The sequence below is a fragment of the Macrosteles quadrilineatus genome, unplaced genomic scaffold (genome assembly GCF_028750875.1).
Source record: "Macrosteles quadrilineatus isolate MER2022 unplaced genomic scaffold, UCM_ALF_1.0 Scaffold_9__3_contigs__length_116548681, whole genome shotgun sequence".
Lineage (NCBI taxonomy): Eukaryota > Metazoa > Arthropoda > Insecta > Hemiptera > Cicadellidae > Macrosteles > Macrosteles quadrilineatus.
The window spans coordinates 26,923,554-26,943,356 of NW_026542602.1; the positions used below are offsets into that span (position 1 = coordinate 26,923,554).

General features: G+C 37.5%; 1 protein-coding gene across 1 annotated transcript in view; it reads right to left on the minus strand.

Moving 5' to 3' along the window:
- Positions 1 to 801: 801 nt before the first annotated feature.
- The window catches only part of LOC129004511 (uncharacterized), a 217,533-nt gene continuing 198,531 nt past the window's right edge, over positions 802 to 19,803 (minus strand). The window contains exons 6-8 of the mRNA XM_054433122.1: positions 10,656 to 10,774; positions 4,431 to 4,600; positions 802 to 2,875 (exon numbers count right to left, since the gene is read on the minus strand). Coding sequence (XP_054289097.1) covers positions 2,514 to 2,875; positions 4,431 to 4,600; positions 10,656 to 10,774 — 651 coding nt within the window. The 3' untranslated portion in view covers positions 802 to 2,513. The remainder of the gene's footprint in view (positions 2,876 to 4,430; positions 4,601 to 10,655; positions 10,775 to 19,803) is intronic.

The window sequence follows — 19,803 nt, forward strand, 5'->3', positions numbered from 1 at the left end:
GTTTGGATTTTGTTTGGTAGAATATAATACTACATAACTATTAACTACTCATAAGTATCTAGATGCAATTTTATATAAATAAATAAATTCAGTTATTTTCAGTAAAATATGCAGTTGGAATTGATAAAAATCTTTGTAATTTGAAATAGCATTATAATAATTAAAGTCAGTTTTATGTTTTTCGGTCTATTTCACCTGGGCTTTGGGCGACCAGTGTGTGTTGTAGATCACAAGTTAGTAGTTGTAGTCAGACCAGTGGCTGAACTAGCCAAAAGAGGTTGTTTTCCAAGCCAGGGAGGATACAACACAATAGATTGAGGGGTTGGATTCTGTGGTAGATTTGGTGTGAGAGGCCCAACTAAAATAATCAGCTAATGGCCTGGTGAAAGTTTTCGGGGTAGGGAAATTCTTTTTAAGCACTTTTTACTTTTACTTATCCTTGTACTGTACTTCGTATGTGTCTACCAACTGAAGGGGTAGCGAGCTGGTCTGTTAAAGCGCGGGACTTGTGTCCCTGAGGCCCTGGGTTCAAATCCCGCCAGATCACCAAGGGATTTTGTCTAAGTGAATGCCGCAACCCCTAGGCCTAGCCTGAAGTAATGTGAAAAACACCAGGCTCAATTCTAGCGTCCTAGGGGAAAAAATGTGTCTACTTTTATAAAACTTTTGTTTTCTATGTTTAATATGAAAGAGTTTACAATGAAAGTAAGTGTAATAAAGACAATGAAAAATCCAGGAACTCAAAGGGCTTAAGGTAACTTGACCAATTTGAAACACTCTGTAGATTTACAAAGTATTTTATTTACATTTGGCTTTCATTTGACTTTCTGCCAAAAAATAGTGGATAATCTAATATATACATAAAATACTTGGTAACAGAAGAGGACTGCAACTAATATCAGTAAACAATCATACATTGAAATATTATAAAAAATATTTTACATACTAAACATTCTATTAACAATTGATAAAATATTAAAAATTGTTATTTTTGATATTGTGATTACAATAGTTTTTCCACAAATAGATGATGGCACATAAAAAAATACAGCGAAACACCTTGTAATACTGATAGTGTTTTGTCACTACAAAATCAGCTAAACTGTTGTCTAACATAAATAAACACCATTAAGCAGGCAAACGGTGATACCTTGTTGTATATTAACTTCAATGGTTACAAATTTAAATTTTAGGGTATTGTTGTAAGTAAAGATAATCCCTCAGTTTATAACACTATCTTAACAAAATATTTGTAAAAACAATAGATTTCTGAGGTAGATGTGATTTGAATAATTTGAAATATTTATGAAGTAATAGAAAGCAGACATTTTTATTTGCAAATAAAATTTATTTAAAAAACTACGTTGAGTTCACTAAATGACTGATTAAAATGTCTTTGTATAATATATATTTTATTTTAATAATGTAGTGAAATTTACAAATGGCACTTAAGTTTATAAATCTAAATAAATAAGCGTAAATATACTATAAATATGTATTTATGTAGTAGAATAAAAACTGAAACTAAAAAAACATAAGCATTTACTTGAACGCTTTGTTTGTTTTTCTTGTTAGCAAAACTAGGCAGATTAATGAGGTTCTATACAATTTAAAATATGATGAAAATAATTTGTTTTGCTGCCTGGCTTAGACCTGGGGGATGTTTAGTAATTTAATCTTTCCTTTTTTCAGACTAGATATACTTTGCTTAACATATTCATCATTCTATGTTCACAGTCTTCAACACTCAATTACCACAATACACTTTGTGACTAACATTAAAAAAATTTATTTTACCAACAAAATGTTGTTCACACTAGAAACATGTAGAAAATACTCGATCGAATGAAACTAAAGTTTTACAACCAAAGTATTGTTTTGTTGTTGACTTTTGAACATTTTGTTATCAAACTAGTCAACTGATTGATGGAAATGACAAAAAAACTGAAAACAGTAAGTCATTTATGTCTGTGACACTATATTGAGAATTTTAAAAATCAAAGAAACTAGCCAAAAGAGTAAATATCATAAATTGCTGCTTCTTAGATCAGCTTATACAATGGAGGTCATTTTGACGAACATTGTCATTTTCTCTGCCATTTTTCGGTATATATTCTTATTTCTGTGGTTAGTCTCAACCACAAAATTTAACTAAAAGCTACAATTTTTTTATAAAAATACTTGATCCTAGATGCAAAGTCCCTATGGATTCATACATTTTTATTATGCTATTCTTTTGGCATTGAAATTCATACCAATAAATACCAATTGGAAGCAATTGTATCAGTTGTAGTTAAATGAAACCAATAAAAAATTGTCACAAAAAAGGTTCTTAGCTGTACATTTTCAGCATAAGATGAATAGTAAATCTGTGATGTTCCACAAATTCCAAGAAGTAAGCACTTTTAGAAGATGAAGAACTGACCACTTTCACATCGTTATCCTCACAAAAGAAAAGTTCATTAGAGTTAGAATTAAAGCTCACAAGAGACAGGCTTACACAAGTCCTGCACTCATTCTTCCTCACTAATCTCAGTTCGTTTGTTCTTCCCTCGTTTGTTTTTCGCCCGTCTTCTTTTGACCCGAGGAGACACTTCGCAGCTACATCCACTTCGGACCCGGATGTAGTCCAGCATCCAGTTGGATCCTCCGGAAGGGAAGGAGGGAAAGTGGTGTAATCTGTGGTTGGTGTGGGTAGAAGGTGATGGTTCTCTCACGATAGCGTACGTGTACGAGTACTTCTGTACACATCGGGACTGGTTGTGGAGTCTGCGATCCATAAAGCGGCATGGTTTGCCCTCTACACCGGCTCGACAGGAGAGCTCGTAAAACCTTTGCCTGTTTTCTGCTTCGGAAAAGAGTTCTACCAACAAGCCTGTAATAGAGAAGATAATGTAGCGTGGGTGCACTTTGTTTAGGAATAAGTCTAAATTCACAATAAATATATAATATATGTTGTTCAAAGGTTTGTTCTTGACATTGGTCATCACTGATTTGTAAAAGGTTTTAGGGTTTGGAATTTTACTTCTTTAAGAGTGAAACAACATAGAACATGACAAGATCAGTTAAAAACAGAGCATTGCCAGGTGACCCCACTTCTATTCAGAGTGAGTCAGATTCCAGATCAGCAACATTGTGACACTCAGGTGTTTTACTACAGTCGGGACCACATAAGTTTGCAGTTCAGGGAGGAGCCTATTTACCATATGGTTTGGAATGAACCAATGAGAACGGTGCGGTGTTGCCAAATCTAATAATACCAGCTGATTTGAAAATATTGCTTTGTATATTTTAATTAGTGTTGTCAATGGGCGATGTGGCAACGTCACACTTTGTCTTTTGATTGGCTGCCACCAACTGCAAAATTTCGTGGTCCCAACTTTAGTCAGTGATGAAAATATCCATTATAATTCTTTGAGCAACATAAAAACACCATCACCAACAATGAACTTTTTTAAGCCCATGCTTGTATGATAATAAATAAGTATAGCTGCATAGACTATAGCTCGGCCGCTTAGAAAGCGACCTCCTCTAGCATTGGTTTAGCATTAGCGTGCAGGTCGCTTTCTAAGCGGCCGAACTATAGTGGATATAGTTAAGCTGAGTGATAATTAGTAGGTTGCTGTTTCAATCCTGTAAAAGCCAGTCACTTCTGGTTTGTTTAAAACTGGACTTGTGTGCTCTTGATCATTGGGCTTATTCAAAAAGGTGACGTGCTAAAGAAAGAACTGATTTTATCTTTGACTATTATCCAATAGTCAATGATTTTATTCAGTAAAAAACTGTACACACTTTCTCAATTTCACACTAATCCTTCACTGTATCAGGTTAAATATGTAGCAACGTGTCTCTGTAAGCATAGTGATGTAATGGTAACAAAATACTTCCTTGATATAGATGGACTAGTTGCTTAAGCTTGGGCTACACTACACGGGAAAGGATGTGGGCAAGACAAGGAAAGGAAATGGAGAGGAAAGTTTTTGAGCAATGCTTTCTGGGTAATCAAATTGAAACTGCTACACTAGACAGGACACAAAACAACATTTTCAGAATCTGTTGAGTCCTCAAAAGAGCATTCAATTGACATTTTCGCTGCCTGCCGCATACAGTCACTTGAGCGACACTAGGCAGGAAAGGAAACAGAAAAGAACTAGGCAGGAACTTTCTGGCTGTATGTAGTGGTCTGTCGGAAAATGTACAGCAGCTCGCAAACGTACATTATTGAAATTGTTCCTGGCAGTTTCCTTTTTGAGTCCCATATGTAGTGTAGCCCAAGCGCCAGAATTTGTGTTGGTTTCTTTTCGTTTCTAAGGCCCAGGGGCAGTTGTTAGGGAGGCTGCACTGGCTCACCAAATGTTACTTACATTGTCATTTGAACAGTTTACTGTGATTTATGTTTGGAAGATATATGGATTAATAAATCTACCTACCATCTTGGTTAATTCCTCCTTGAGGCTCCACCATCTCCAGTGTAGAGGGACAACAGTCTACTGGGAGACCCTTCTCTCCTCCCTCCCTCCTCAGCACCACCTGAGCCTCTTTATGTGACAACCACCTGCTGCCTGCCTCCACCGACATCAGCTCTTCTCCTTCCTGTGACCTGTCACAATACAATGAATGTTAACAATAATATCTTTCCTCCCTCCCTCCTCAGCACCACCTGGGCCTCTCTATGTGATAACCACCTGCTGCCTGCCTCCACTGACATCAGCTCTTCTCCTTCCTGTGACCTGTCACAATACAAGGAATGTTAACAATGTCTTTCCTCCATCCCTCCCAAACAACAACACCTGGGCCTCTCTATATGATAACCACCTGATGCCTCCCTCCACCGACATCAGCTCTTCTCCTTCCTATGACCAGCCACAATATAACGAATGTTAACAATAATATCTTTCCTCCCTCCCTCCTCAACACCACCTGGGCCTCTCTATGTGATAACCACCTGCTGCCTGCCTCCACCGACATCAGCTCTTCTCCTTCCTATGACCAGCCACAATATAACGAATGTTAACAATAATATCTTTCCTCCCTCCCTCCTCAACACCACCTGGGCCTCTCTATGTGATAACCACCTGATGCCTCCCTCCACCGACATCAGCTCTTCTCCTTCCTATGACCAGCCACAATATAACGAATGTTAACAATAATATCTTTCCTCCCTCCCTCCTCAACACCACCTGGGCCTCTCTATATGATAACCACCTGATGCCTCCCTCCACCGACATCAGCTCTTCTCCTTCCTATGACCAGCCACAATATAACGAATGTTAACAATAATATCTTTCCTCCATCCCTCCCAAACAACTACACCTGGGCCTCTCTATATGATAACCACCTGATGCCTCCCTCCACCGACATCAGCTCTTCTCCTTCCTATGACCAGCCACAATATAACGAATGTTAACAATAATATCTTTCCTCCCTCCCTCCTCAACACCACCTGGGCCTCTCTATATGATAACCACCTGATGCCTCCCTCCACCGACATCAGCTCTTCTCCTTCCTATGACCAGCCACAATATAACGAATGTTAACAATAATATCTTTCCTCCCTCCCTCCTCAACACCACCTGGGCCTCTCTATGTGATAACCACCTGCTGCCTGCCTCCACCGACATCAGCTCTTCTCCTTCCTGTGACCTGTCACAATACAACGAATGTTAACAACGTCTTTCCTCCCTCCCTCCTCAACAACACCACCTGGGCCTCTCTATATGATAACCACCTGCTGCCTGCCTCCACTGACATCAACTCTTCTCCTTCCTGTGACCTGTCACAATATAACGAATGTTAACAATAATATCTTTCCTCCCTCCCTCCTCAACACCACCTGGGCCTCTCTATATGATAACCACCTGATGCCTGCCTCCACCGACATCAGCTCTTCTCCTTCCTATGACCAGCCACAATATAACGAATGTTAAAAATAATATCTTTCCTCCCTCCCTCCTCAACACCACCTGGGCCTCTCTATGTGATAACCACCTGCTGCCTGCCTCCACCGACATCAGCTCTTCTCCTTCCTGTGACCTGTCACAATACAACGAATGTTAACAACGTCTTTCCTCCCTCCCTCCCAAACAACAACACCTGGGCCTCTCTATATGATAACCACCTGATGCCTCCCTCCACCGACATCAGCTCTTCTCCTTCCTATGACCAGCCACAATATAACGAATGTTAACAATAATATCTTTCCTCCCTCCCTCCTCAACACCACCTGGGCCTCTCTATATGATAACCACCTGATGCCTGCCTCCACCGACATCAGCTCTTCTCCTTCCTATGACCAGCCACAATATAACGAATGTTAACAATAATATCTTTCCTCCCTCCCTCCTCAACACCACCTGGGCCTCTCTATGTGATAACCACCTGCTGCCTGCCTCCACCGACATCAGCTCTTCTCCTTCCTGTGACCTGTCACAATACAACGAATGTTAACAACGTCTTTCCTCCCTCCCTCCTCAACAACACCACCTGGGCCTCTCTATATGATAACCACCTGCTGCCTGCCTCCACTGACATCAACTCTTCTCCTTCCTGTGACCTGTCACAATACAAGCAATGTTAACAACGTCTTTCCTCCCTCCCTCCTCAACAACACCACCTGGGCCTCTCTATATGATAACCACCTGCTGCCTGCCTCCACTGACATCAACTCTTCTCCTTCCTGTGACCTGTCACAATATAACGAATGTTAACAATAATATCTTTCCTCCCTCCCTCCTCAACACCACCTGGGCCTCTCTATATGATAACCACCTGATGCCTGCCTCCACCGACATCAGCTCTTCTCCTTCCTATGACCAGCCACAATATAACGAATGTTAACAATAATATCTTTCCTCCCTCCCTCCTCAACACCACCTGGGCCTCTCTATGTGATAACCACCTGCTGCCTGCCTCCACCGACATCAGCTCTTCTCCTTCCTGTGACCTGTCACAATACAACGAATGTTAACAACGTCTTTCCTCCCTCCCTCCCAAACAACAACACCTGGGCCTCTCTATATGATAACCACCTGATGCCTCCCTCCACCGACATCAGCTCTTCTCCTTCCTATGACCAGCCACAATATAACGAATGTTAACAATAATATCTTTCCTCCCTCCCTCCTCAACACCACCTGGGCCTCTCTATATGATAACCACCTGATGCCTGCCTCCACCGACATCAGCTCTTCTCCTTCCTATGACCAGCCACAATATAACGAATGTTAACAATAATATCTTTCCTCCCTCCCTCCTCAACACCACCTGGGCCTCTCTATGTGATAACCACCTGCTGCCTGCCTCCACCGACATCAGCTCTTCTCCTTCCTGTGACCTGTCACAATACAACGAATGTTAACAACGTCTTTCCTCCCTCCCTCCTCAACAACACCACCTGGGCCTCTCTATATGATAACCACCTGCTGCCTGCCTCCACTGACATCAACTCTTCTCCTTCCTGTGACCTGTCACAATACAAGCAATGTTAACAATGTCTTTCCTCCCTCCTTCCTCAACAACACCACCTGGGCCTCTCTATATGACAACCACCTGCTCCTGCTGCTTGCCTCCACCGTCCTCTCAAAAACACCGAATTTTTTCAAGTTGGTTTACAGTATTCCCAAGTTATCCACATCAAAATTTGACGGATTTAGTTACTTTATATTTCTTCATTAACGCCTGACAGATTTGATTATGACTTGGCACAAGCGAAGACCCAGGTAATCCACGACAAGGGTAAAATCTGGGATCTAGGTGCATTCATCTGTTTGTCCAACAAAACTGTTGGATCATTAATAAAGATTAAATGAAAGGGCTCTGATATAGGATACTGTCCTGTAAATGGTAACATGTTTTGTGTAACAATTTTATAATTTAGTATAGTATACATAAAGTTGATAGTTTTCGAGATATAATCGAAAAACCCAAAATGCGTACCTTTAACCCCCCCCCCTTTTCCCCCCACCCCCTGGCTCACCACCTAGGAATCAGGACTTTTGGTATGTTTAATCATTTCGAAAAACTATCTGTGTTCAAGCTCAATTTGTATATGCCAACACTATAATTAGTTTAGTTTTAGTACTGTAAACATGTTTTTACCAATTATCAACCATTAAGACGTGGACGCAAATTGAAACCAACTAAAATAATGTTGCATGTGTCAAAACCTACTAATTGAAACGTCGTAACTTCAACCTGAATTAAAAAATGATGGCAAAATTCTTGCCAGAGAGCAGTGAAAGAACGAAGTAATTTTTCAGACAGGGCGTCTAATAACGACTTATTCAACGCAATACTTCTACTCCCGTCTCTTTTCACTCGCCATAATTTCTTTTTAAATGTTTCCTGTTTTTATTTCAAGAAATAGTCGTAAATGTACGGATGGAAAGAAAAGTAATAAAATAGCGAATCCCAAGTTGCCATCCTCCTCTTCTATCCGAGTGTCTTACGTAAGGTGTTATTTATTTAAATACATTTACAATCTGGAATGTTACAAGAAAACTACTTATCTTGGGCGACAGAGGGGGGAGCATTAGACCAATGTCGTAACAGCTGAGTTAGATAGCTCTGTCGCTTGGTTTACGATGCGATTTAGCATTCAGCCAAGGCGGGAACTGGAACTAGAGATGGTCATTCGGTTGTAAAGTCGATCAGTCATGTGCTACTATCGATATAAGTAATGGTAGTTATATCGGGTCCTCCAATTTTGTTAACCATTGGCAAAATTTACATCTACAGGGTTAGGCAAAAGTCTGGAACCCCCCCCCCCCCCCAGTTAACTTTTTAACGCATTGCAGTAGGATAACCAAACTCGGCACAAATTTACAACATATGAGTGACCTCTCATTTTAAAGGTTTTATCAAGAGAAATTGAATGGCGCAATCCAGAGGTCAATATCGCACCCCTAATCAAAATGGCAGCCATTTTAATTTAAGATGAGTAAGCAAGATAAAGTCTGGACACCCCCAGTTAACTTTATAACGTGTGACAGTGGGAAAACTGAACTCGGCACATGTTTACAACATAAGAAAATTCACTTTTTCATTAAAATTAGAACTTGTACCCGGCCCCCAAAAAGGGGTATTTTGGGGACAGCCCCAAATTTTCAAAGCAAACACCTATCATGTGACCCCTAATTTTAAAGGATTTCTCAAGACAAATTAAATGGCGCAAACTAAAGGTCAATATCGCACCCCTAATCAAAATGGCAATCATTTGGAAATATCCCCTATTATCTTTTTAACAGGTTATAGGAGGAAAACTAAACTCAACATACCTTAATAAAAAAAGAGAATTCACCTTTTGGTCAGTATTAAAATATTAAATTTTTAAAGTTAACTGGGGGTGTCCAGACTTTATCTTGCTTGCTCATCTTAAATAACTAAAATGGCTGCCATTTTGATTAGGGGTGATATATTGACCTCTGGTTTGCACCATTCAATTTCTCTTGATAAACCCTGTAAAATGAGGGGTCATATGATAGGTGTTTACATTTGAAAATTTGGGGCTGCCCCCGTAACAGATAACCTTTCTTTTGGTACAATTCGCTTGGTCCAGTAGTATGTTCAGGCTAGCCTTCATAAGTTTTGCAAAAGTGTTTAAATATATAAGGTTGTTTAAATTAGATAGGTAACAAATCAACCAAAACATTGCCCGTATAAACCCCACTTTAGTTTGTACAGTACTGTACTTCATAATTCTTCCGGCACACATTCGATTATTGTTTTTTCACTTGCATAGATAGAGTTAACAAGTTATATTATATATCGTTATTCATCCGATAATATATCATAGGTTCTCTGCGGAAGTCTCCCCGTTATTTTATAAAGAACACATTATGAAGTTACTAGACTAGACTAGACACATTAGTATTAATTGTATAACCTAACATTGGTTTTAATGGTACGGTTTTTGAGGGATTGCTTCTTTATTTTGTTATCGTGATAATACATTTTTGGTTATACATGCATACTAAACTAATTAGGCCTATGCCAAAACCTGTGTCGTGGACAACTGTTACCACAACCACTGTACTGTAAATATTAGTTTATTTTTTTTGTAAATTGTAAATATTGACGCAGCCTATCCAGCTTATGCTGGTATCAAGCCAAGGAGGAGGTAATAAGGTAATAAGGTACCATATAACCATTGTAATAGGTCTGTATCCACGGGAGAGGTAAGTTTTATAGGCCTATGGTTTTATACATTCATCATTGACTAATTGTATTGAAGTAGCCATGCACGGCCACCTTTAATTCCCCATGGACCAGCTGCGTTACTGTCAAAATTATATTTTCTCTCTCATTTTTTGTTACTTAGATAATTGATGTGACATAGAAGATACTTAGTTGTTCTTTCAGTTTGGTCTGGTTAAAGTATCGCGTAATATATAGAAAAATCAACATCAATGTAGGCCATAGGCCTTTTATGTCTGTGGATCAATTCTAGTACATTTTAATTGAATCAAATAATTGGTTACATCTGGTACAAATAGATGGAATGTCTACCTCAGTATCGAAAAAGTCAATGACAAAACAAACTATTCTTCATGCAAAAGTAGTCTTAATAGTCTTATTAGTAAACATGAATTTAAAATACGATCCAGGAAACAAGCATGAGAAGTACATCCAAGAGTGGGTGGAGCTTGCATACTCACCAATCAAGATTGAGTTCTGTATTGTTGTTGCCAGGGTGACGTGGCGTCCTAGTCTGTGATTGGCTGGTCGAGTACACTTCTGAGAATCGCGGAAATAAGCAAGCGGCCAGGAACAGCACCTACAACATGCGACAGAGATTAGAGCGACATAATGAGCCTGTTGTGCGACATGTTGATGTTGGATCGGCTCCAGAGATCACAGGAATGCTGATTTTATACGCGTCATAACGTACAAGAGTTGTTTTTCTCTAAAGTGATATTTTGCGCTGATCAGATAGCAACTGAAAGGGAGTTTGTTTTTGTCTTGGCAAGTGTGCACAGGAGTTATCTAGGAGCCATTGGAATGTTGTGATTTAAATCAGTTAAGATTGTTAATTTGTACTCGAAGGATGGATGACCTTATCTTTGGGTGTCCAGGGAACCCTTCTAAAGTTATTTGAGGGAATTCATCCTTTCGGTGCGAGTTTTACGAACATTGGACTGACATGGGTCCAAAATGTAATTTGCAAGCCACCGTAGACTGCTGATCTGTACAGTTATCTTAAGACAGTAATGTAATTTTACGGTATAGTTATGTCAGATGAGCAAGCTGGTGGTGCAAAACAAGGTCTTGAACCAGCAAAGCAAAACATTCCAAGAATTACAATGTGCATGAATAAGATCAACAAATCCTTCTTTCCGAGTTTTGGAGAGTCCATGTTCCATTTTTATGTTCAATAACAAATTGTCAAATGCCTAAGACATGATAGAAGAGGTAATCTTCCGAACAGCACTCGGCTCCTTTTATCTTATTCAACACTTGGTAAACAAGAACACGAGATGTCTTAATGGGCTGAAATGAATTGGACATTAAAACTGTTAACCACAGCTCACATACTATTACTAAAACTATTATTACCAGTTAAGATGGGGACACTACCGGGCGTACTAAAATGAATGGGGAGGGAGTGTAAAACGGGATGAGATGACATTGGTAGCTTTGTGACTGACTTCAATCAGCGGTTTATTTAGCAAGGACCATTTATCAGGGACAATTGGGTCCAGTTTTAAACCATGGACAAGTAACTGACTTTTACTTTGATCGTGCTGGAGACCAAAGATTGATCATGAGGTGAGCACTATTACCACTCGACCGTCCACGTGTATAGGTACTTGGTACACTTGGTGAACAAGATCACGAGAAATCTTCGTGGACTAAAGGAAATATGCTTTTTATACAATTATCACTATTGAGATGTGTACGCCACCTAGGTGCATATTTTAACCCAAATATGAGTGAAGGATGTGTGTACAATGGTGTGAGATGATCTGTGTAGCTTTGTTACTGACCAAGATTAGCTGTTTCATCAGTCAGGGTCATTTATTTATAGCCCGATGATCAGGGACAGCTGGGTCCAGTTTCGGACCATGAAAAATGTACTGACTTTTCTCAGTATCGACCGGCGATTTTTTGATTGTAAGGCCAGTACTTAAACCACTCAGCTACCTACCAGTTCAGGTATAACCAATAAATCGGTAGAAGTAAATCAAGATAATTAATTAAGTGCTTATCGTTAAACATGTGTCTTAGCACATTCTTGTGCACCACAAAAGCTAGAAGGTTTCAAGACCAGTGGGTGGTCCTATGCGTGATCTAACAACACCGTATTTGTAAATGAATAGTCCAGACTGACTCACGCACACGCACTAATGTCTGTGTGATTGCTACTCTGTCACGCACACAAACACGCTCGCGCGCGCGGCAGCCAACTCGTGTGTGATAGACTGATAAACTTCATGTTCAATTACTTGAAATAAAAACCAGGATAGCAACACCTGATAGTACTGCTACAACAAAGTCTTCAGTATTTGCATCTGATTGCGTTTAAGATAAGGGCGGTACAGAGGAGGAGACGTACCTGGCTTGGTAGACCTCCACTTATCATATTGTTTATTGTTTACTGTGTCCGATGTAATGTAAATATCACCGTATCCTAGCCGTCCCCCATATTTTACGACTCTCACCTATGGCAATGCACGCGTAGTTTAAGGCTAAGATGAATTAAGCCTGAGTAGAGAGTGCATGGCGTGAAAGCTGTGTTATTGTTTCCCATCGTCCTTCACGATTTTGCAAAACTAAATTTACTTCAGTAAGAGAAATCAATAGCGTAGCATATAATAATTATGATGTTCAGAAAGCAATATCTACATTATGTTCGTTTAACTACGACTTTGAAAATAAAAGTTGTTGGACATATTAATTTAAGCGAATCAACAATCTTATTTGTAATTCGTAATAAAAAAATACATTTACAGGTGCTGTATCTTCAGGTTAATGAGTTAGATTACGTAGAATAATCTATAATGTATAATCGTAATGTTTCATCGAGCTAATATACTGAGTCTCAAAATCATCCAAAACATTAATCACTTTTTATTTTTTTATGATTGCGTCTTATACTAATGTTGTTGTTGAGTGATAGTCTAACATCAGTAGGATCAATCAATTTATAACATTATCAAATAACAGTAACATGATTACTAGGCTCTTTACAGAAACATTAAAACGAATTCAATGCAGTTGTGTATTTTGTTTGGTTACATTAACTTACTGAGCTGCATTGTGACACGGTCACAGGATGTTTTCAACCAATTATTTGAATTAGTCTATACACGATATTTTCATAGCTAATTAAACACCGCTTAAAACAAGTATTAATTCCTAGAACTATTTCACACCCAATTAGTTACGGTTATTTTATCAGGTCATCAATTAAAAAATGTGCAAGTGCAAAAAAGACAAATAAAACTCATCCTACTTGATGAAGCCCACTGGGTTCGCACTAATAAACTAATTGCATTTATTCAGACAAACGCGCGGTGTGGTTTGTTCATTCAATTAATTTGTGTTCCATTTCGCGAGTCATTTCGGATCTACCGAGCACGTTTCTTGCATGGAATAACTCCAGCCTCGTCGTGGGCAATCACGCCAAGCGTGACGTCATACATAAAACCTTGGTTTATATTTACAACAGTATTCCAAATTTGCAATAAACCTGGTTGTTAGTTTAAAAATCTGTTGTGTGCAATAGTTTTACAGCTACAGAGACTAGAAAACAATTTCGCTAAACTAAATTCATTTTGTGTAAACTAGTTGGTTTACCTATGCCACTTACCATTGGATAATGAAGTAGACGTACATATATATGTACCAACTGTCACAAATGTTTTCACCCAGTCACATCAAAACAGGCTACGACTTTAACTTGGGTATGCAATACCTATTATAATTTAAAATAAAAAAATATAACTTATATAAAAGTCTATGTATTCAAGTATCTAAATTTGTGGTTAATGCTTAATCCACTGAAATAATTAATGATCATACAGCATAATTTTCGAATTAATTACGAGTTGTACCTAATTTATTTTTAACAAGATCATGTAACACACCAACGAAACTTTCAAACTTAAATTGACAATCAAAGCCTGATTGTAAGACCGTATTTACATAAAAAAAAAGTTAGTCTAAAAGTTAGTTTTAGTAGTTAGTTTTAAAAGTTAGTCTTAACTACACTTCCAAAGAATGTCTTTGTAACATTTTGCAAACACAATAAACTTAGTTATTCTCTATTAACAGTGTAAAGCGCACTAGGCGAGTCGACCGTGCATGCAGTGAAACATAGCAGAGCTGGAGTACTTTATAGCAGCCATTACACCAGGAGGCCAGTAAATATGTAAAGTAAATACCTCTGGGCTCAGCCGGCCGTACAACACATACCGATACGTTTTATAGATAATGAGTTAATTTTAAATTCCATTTTGATATCTTAAAGCATAAATACAAGCAGTATCAACAGTTTATTTGGGCGTTAACCAGGTAACCAGATGGGTTGGGGAGGGGTGTAAGCCCCGAACTATGAAATTGTTTGAGGTAAAAGTAATATTCCAGTCCAGAGGTAAAAGTAATAAATGCAGTCTAAATTACAAAAAAAGGTATAAGCCTTTTTTTAAAGGGGTTTTTATAGTTTCAGACTTAATGTATGCTATACAGTTTAATGTTAATAATTGACGTTGGTAAGTACTTTAGACGGTTTTCATTTAATGTTGTGTAAAACTTTTTTTATACAAGTTTAAACTAAACGTGCTGTTAAACAAACATGGAGATTGATGGCAAATTGTTGTCAACAAGGATTTGAATTTCCTTTGCAAAGAACATTTTCTGAACGAATACAATAGGAGCCTATTCCATAATTAACCGTGTCTTTAGTTATGTTGAAATACTTGATAATGAAACATTCACTTAAACAAACATTGACTCGTTATATTTAGGCAGTTAATTATTTGAAAGGCTTACAGGTAACTTTAGTATTTATTTAGCATAAAGATCACATTATTTATAAGTAACTCTGGAAATAACTAATTCCACGTAGAGTACTTCAAGTGAACTTCAACCCCATTGTAAAATCTGAAGCCCGTTTTACGTATTTCATGCCTGGGCGCGCTTGAGTACACTGACGTCGACCAAATGTTTTCTCTTATTTTTGGGTGGATTTTACAGTTTGATTTTCTCTTTGGTTTATTCGATAAACTAGTTTTAGTGTTGGTGAATACTAAGAAATAAATAGTTAAAATTAATACCAAAACACTCTACATATACAGGAAAGAAACACAACTAAACTGGTCTACGTGTAATCCATACACGATGATATATAATGGACTATGTTACATCCATGTCAAAAACTTAATCGATGGTTTCCAAAGAAGACACGGAATCGCACTTAAATTTGTCACCCGAAAATCACGAGGTCGTAAAATTGCTTCACGGCTGTGAGGCTATGACCCAGTTACATCTGGTAAGCCTTGAAAAGTCTCCGTATATTTCCGAAGTCATGTCATAAACATACAAGAAGGAGAAGGTACAAACGAAATATTTGATAACTATTGTACATGATGATTCTAATGAACAGAATCTCTCGGATCATTCTAATGCCGAAAATTTGAAAGAAAGTCATGTAAACAGTCCGGAAACGCTTCGTTAGCTACTTAGGGTTATCAATGTTTACATTCTGTTGTTAAAAAAAAAAAAAAAAATGCCGTGTATTAGACATGATTATCAAACTATAGACATGAATTTAACAATATGCTAAAAGCGATAAATCAATCGATACGTAATCTCGATACATGAGATTGCTTACAATCGAAGTTTACAGCTTTTACTCCCCAGGGCCTAAAACGGCTTTTTACCTCCAAAGAAGTAAAAGAGCTATTGTAGACCCACAATTTATTTATTGAAAATGTCTGTTTTCCTGCAGTATAACGAAAAATAATTGTATGTTCGCAGAGTGTTGCTGGCAGATGAGTCATGTACTTAAGGTTCTAATCAGTGGTCGCTTGACGAAAACAGGATCAATCATAACAGGTAACCATATTTATATACACGTGATGCAGAGGTTAAAATGTAAATAAAAAAACTCTTTAAACAGAACAGTGCCTGGAATACATTAACTATCTAATAACCAATATAACCAAACAGAAAGTAGATGCTGATGCGCCTCGGCAAGAGACAGGCGGCGCCGCGTAGCCAAGGCCATTCGTTACGCGCATTAGCCAAACGGATCCGCATTTCATTCGGATATAAATCGTAAGCGCGACAGACCTGTATGCGCTACCTCTTATAAACTGCGATCTGCCCACTCTCCATTCATACTGACCAGACTAATTGAAATCATTCATTGATAATGGCCAATAGTGCACAATGGGATGATTGAAGACGGTTCATTCATACTGGCCAGCAGATAAATACCTACGGATAATTGATCGATATTAATTCTTGTAGGTAAATGGAGACATACCATTTATAACAATGGAGATGTGCTACATTCACATTGGTGAAGAGTTATTCAATTTCTTCTTTCTATACTGTACAGTTATTTTCTAATGTACAATTGATTCCTCTAAGACTTTTGACGTAATGCACGTATTGCGAAATTTGAATACTGTACGCTTCATTCTCAGATCTATAGAGCTAAAAAATGAAATTAAAATCAAATTTAAAATACTGATTATTTTTGGAATTTTGTTGTTTCTCAAGGCTTTATACACAAAACTTAAAAGTAATATCGTATTTCGCACAGAAAGAATATAACATTCTTTGCAAATGAGTGGAGAAAATATACGTTTTAGCATATAGAATTTACATTTTAATCGCTGCATCTTTTTAGGGTTATTAAGGTGTTGTATAGAACCAAGTCCCTACTACAATAGAACCTAGAGGAATTGTGCCTAACAGTACTAAAGAACTTAACAAGAACATCGTAATGTATCGTAGCGATAGATACACCCGAAGTGTTTGGGCTATGTACAACCATCGATGTATTATAACTTTATCGTGAATCTGATGATGATATAAATACTCCCGCCGCAGCAAACCTGCAGACTTAGCGAATTTCCATTTGCCTGATTGGATTTAGACTAAAATGTCTCCTTAAAAATATCACATTTATTCCCTATTTATACAGAATTAGTTTAATGAGTACTTAGGTTTGCTGCAACAGGGAGGGTAAAAGAGTTGTTTTTATGTAAAATGTTTAAAGGTACTGTGGTTTAGTAAGAAATTAATGAATTTTCCAAATTTGATCAAAATATGTTCATAAACAAGCAAACTACAACAGTTGACTTTATTCTCCATAAGAATAACATGGAAATTTTAAAATTACAATTTTTTTAAATTTTCTCCGTAACAATTAGGCGCATAATAACGCTTCAATATACTAAATTATTTGTTTTTTAAGCTCTACAAAATGGGTTAAAAAGAAATTGTGAAATTTTGTGTTTTTAGGGTCAAAAATGGGAAAAACCCATTTTTACCCCATAAAACTCCCCATAAACCCCCGTTCCCATAGTCCGATCATGCTGGTTCGCGAACTCATTCAAGTTTATCCCGCCTTACACCTTCACACCAAATTTTATCAAAATCGGACAAAAATTACTCAAGTTATCGTGCGGATGGACACACACACATATATATATATATATATATATATATATATATATCTATATATAGATATATAAAAATTTGAACGAATGGTGTTTTTGGCCTCTGGGGACATCAAAATGAAAAAGTAAATCGGTCCCGGGCTTAGGTCTTACCATGAGACCTACGGTAATAGCTACTTCCCTATAGGGAAATTCGCTAAAAGACATGGGGAATCTTTGCAAAGTATTGATGAACTGATGAACTCACAAGATTCCCACATTCAGGGTGTTTCTGTGTCTATGAGACTTCGGCGATGAGCGAGGCGTTGAAACGAGTCACTTGGAACGATGTCATAATTCCTCAGTTCAGCTAATGAGTTTATCATACTTCAGGCCGGCGACACGTGATATTATTGTCTTAAAATTACACACGTTTTGCGCGGACAGTTTGTTGACGATCTTCAATAGTTTTTGCGAAACTTCAAAGTGGTACAACGGAAGTATAAATACCAAGAAAAAGGGACAAGTTAGTAATTATATCTAAATATTTAGATGTATCACTGGTTGATGTTTGTGTTCAAACTTGTCTCACGTTTGACCTAGTTCAGGTTTGTCTGAATGTGTATTCTGTTTGATGAAAACTTGGACGTTCCCTCAATCAGTGTATATGTACTTAACAATTTAATATGTTGCCTTCTATGAACTACCCGATTTATCAAAGCTGACTAACATAAGCTAGTTTGCCGTTTGATAGCTACTGCGTCAGTGATTGATTTCCAATGGGAAGTTTCTGTGTTATAGTGATACTCAACAGTGATATTATCAGGTTAGTAGGTTAGGGCACGGTTGGTCTAATACATCGATGTATAATACTCTACATTAGCCTCTACAGTATAATAGAATACATTAAATACATAGATGGTCTAGAAAGAGCGCAACTCTTTTGTTCTGGAACGCATGTTTAAATCTTGCCAATCGCTGGCATATTAAAAGCTATGAACACAATTTTGCAAACCAATGGATCCGAAGGTTAAGAAGAGATCACCTAAATTGAAAATACACGTAGAAAAAATGACCTGGCTCTCAGGCGTCCCAGTTAAGTAAAGTAATCAGAAGTTAAAGCCATCGGAAAAAATCCCCGAAGATTATTAACCCAACGAGGATTATTAACGAGGAAATAATACTTGAATATTCGTGTTTGTAAGATTTGTCTACATTAACCATTATATTTTCATAAATGATAGAAATCCATCCTACAATTAAATTAATAGTCGTCCTGACTAAAAATTGTGGGTGGAACAATGTGTTAAATAAATTTTTAAACTCTCTTTCTCTCTATAAATATAAGCTTTGACTATCAATACTAGTCAATGATATAAGCTATAGCACTATTGACAGAAAACGAATTTCTACAGTAAGTTTGTTTAATTTTTTTTAAGTATAGAGATACGGTAGTAGATATTTGATCTTCTACTGCCTATAAGATTGAAACCATAGGGTGAATCTGAAGGTGAGTTAAATGTAGCAACGGTGTTTGTCAACTAGATTGGTGCAAATTGGAATGTGTTGCAATTGATTTAGACTGGATTACGGTTGCTGGTTAATTGAGTGAACGTTTCATCACTATAATGATGAGGTGTACTAAACTGCAACGTCATTAGTGGAATTAACTATTAACGCAACGTATGGAAATGAAGATTAGGTCCAAACATTGTTACGATTGTGTGGCAATTTTTCCAAGAGTGATGAGTATTATCATGGTAAGGTTCGTGGGTTTTTAATACTCCACCACTATACAAGATTTTAGCAATATTAAAAAAATGTTAGCTCAATATACATTATTTACAGATAATCGTGTATGTTGTCTAAGTAGTTTTGATTCAAGGTCAAATCAGAGTAGAATTTGTCTGAAAGGTCAATGTATTTTAGGTAAATAACATAAAAGTCCTTTGTTAGTTTTGAAAATTGATTTAGTTATAAACCACGGTTTCTAATAATTGTAAGAAGACTCATTGCCACAACATAACCAAGCAATGTTATTAAACTATTGTGTATACTAATAAAATATTTTTTTTTTCAAGTGAAGATCAATGATGTTCTGACTACCGAAAACCCAACAAACTTACCAACCAACCAACCTACATGATCAAATATTAGTCAAATATATTAGCCAGGGTGTTGTCCTTAGTCA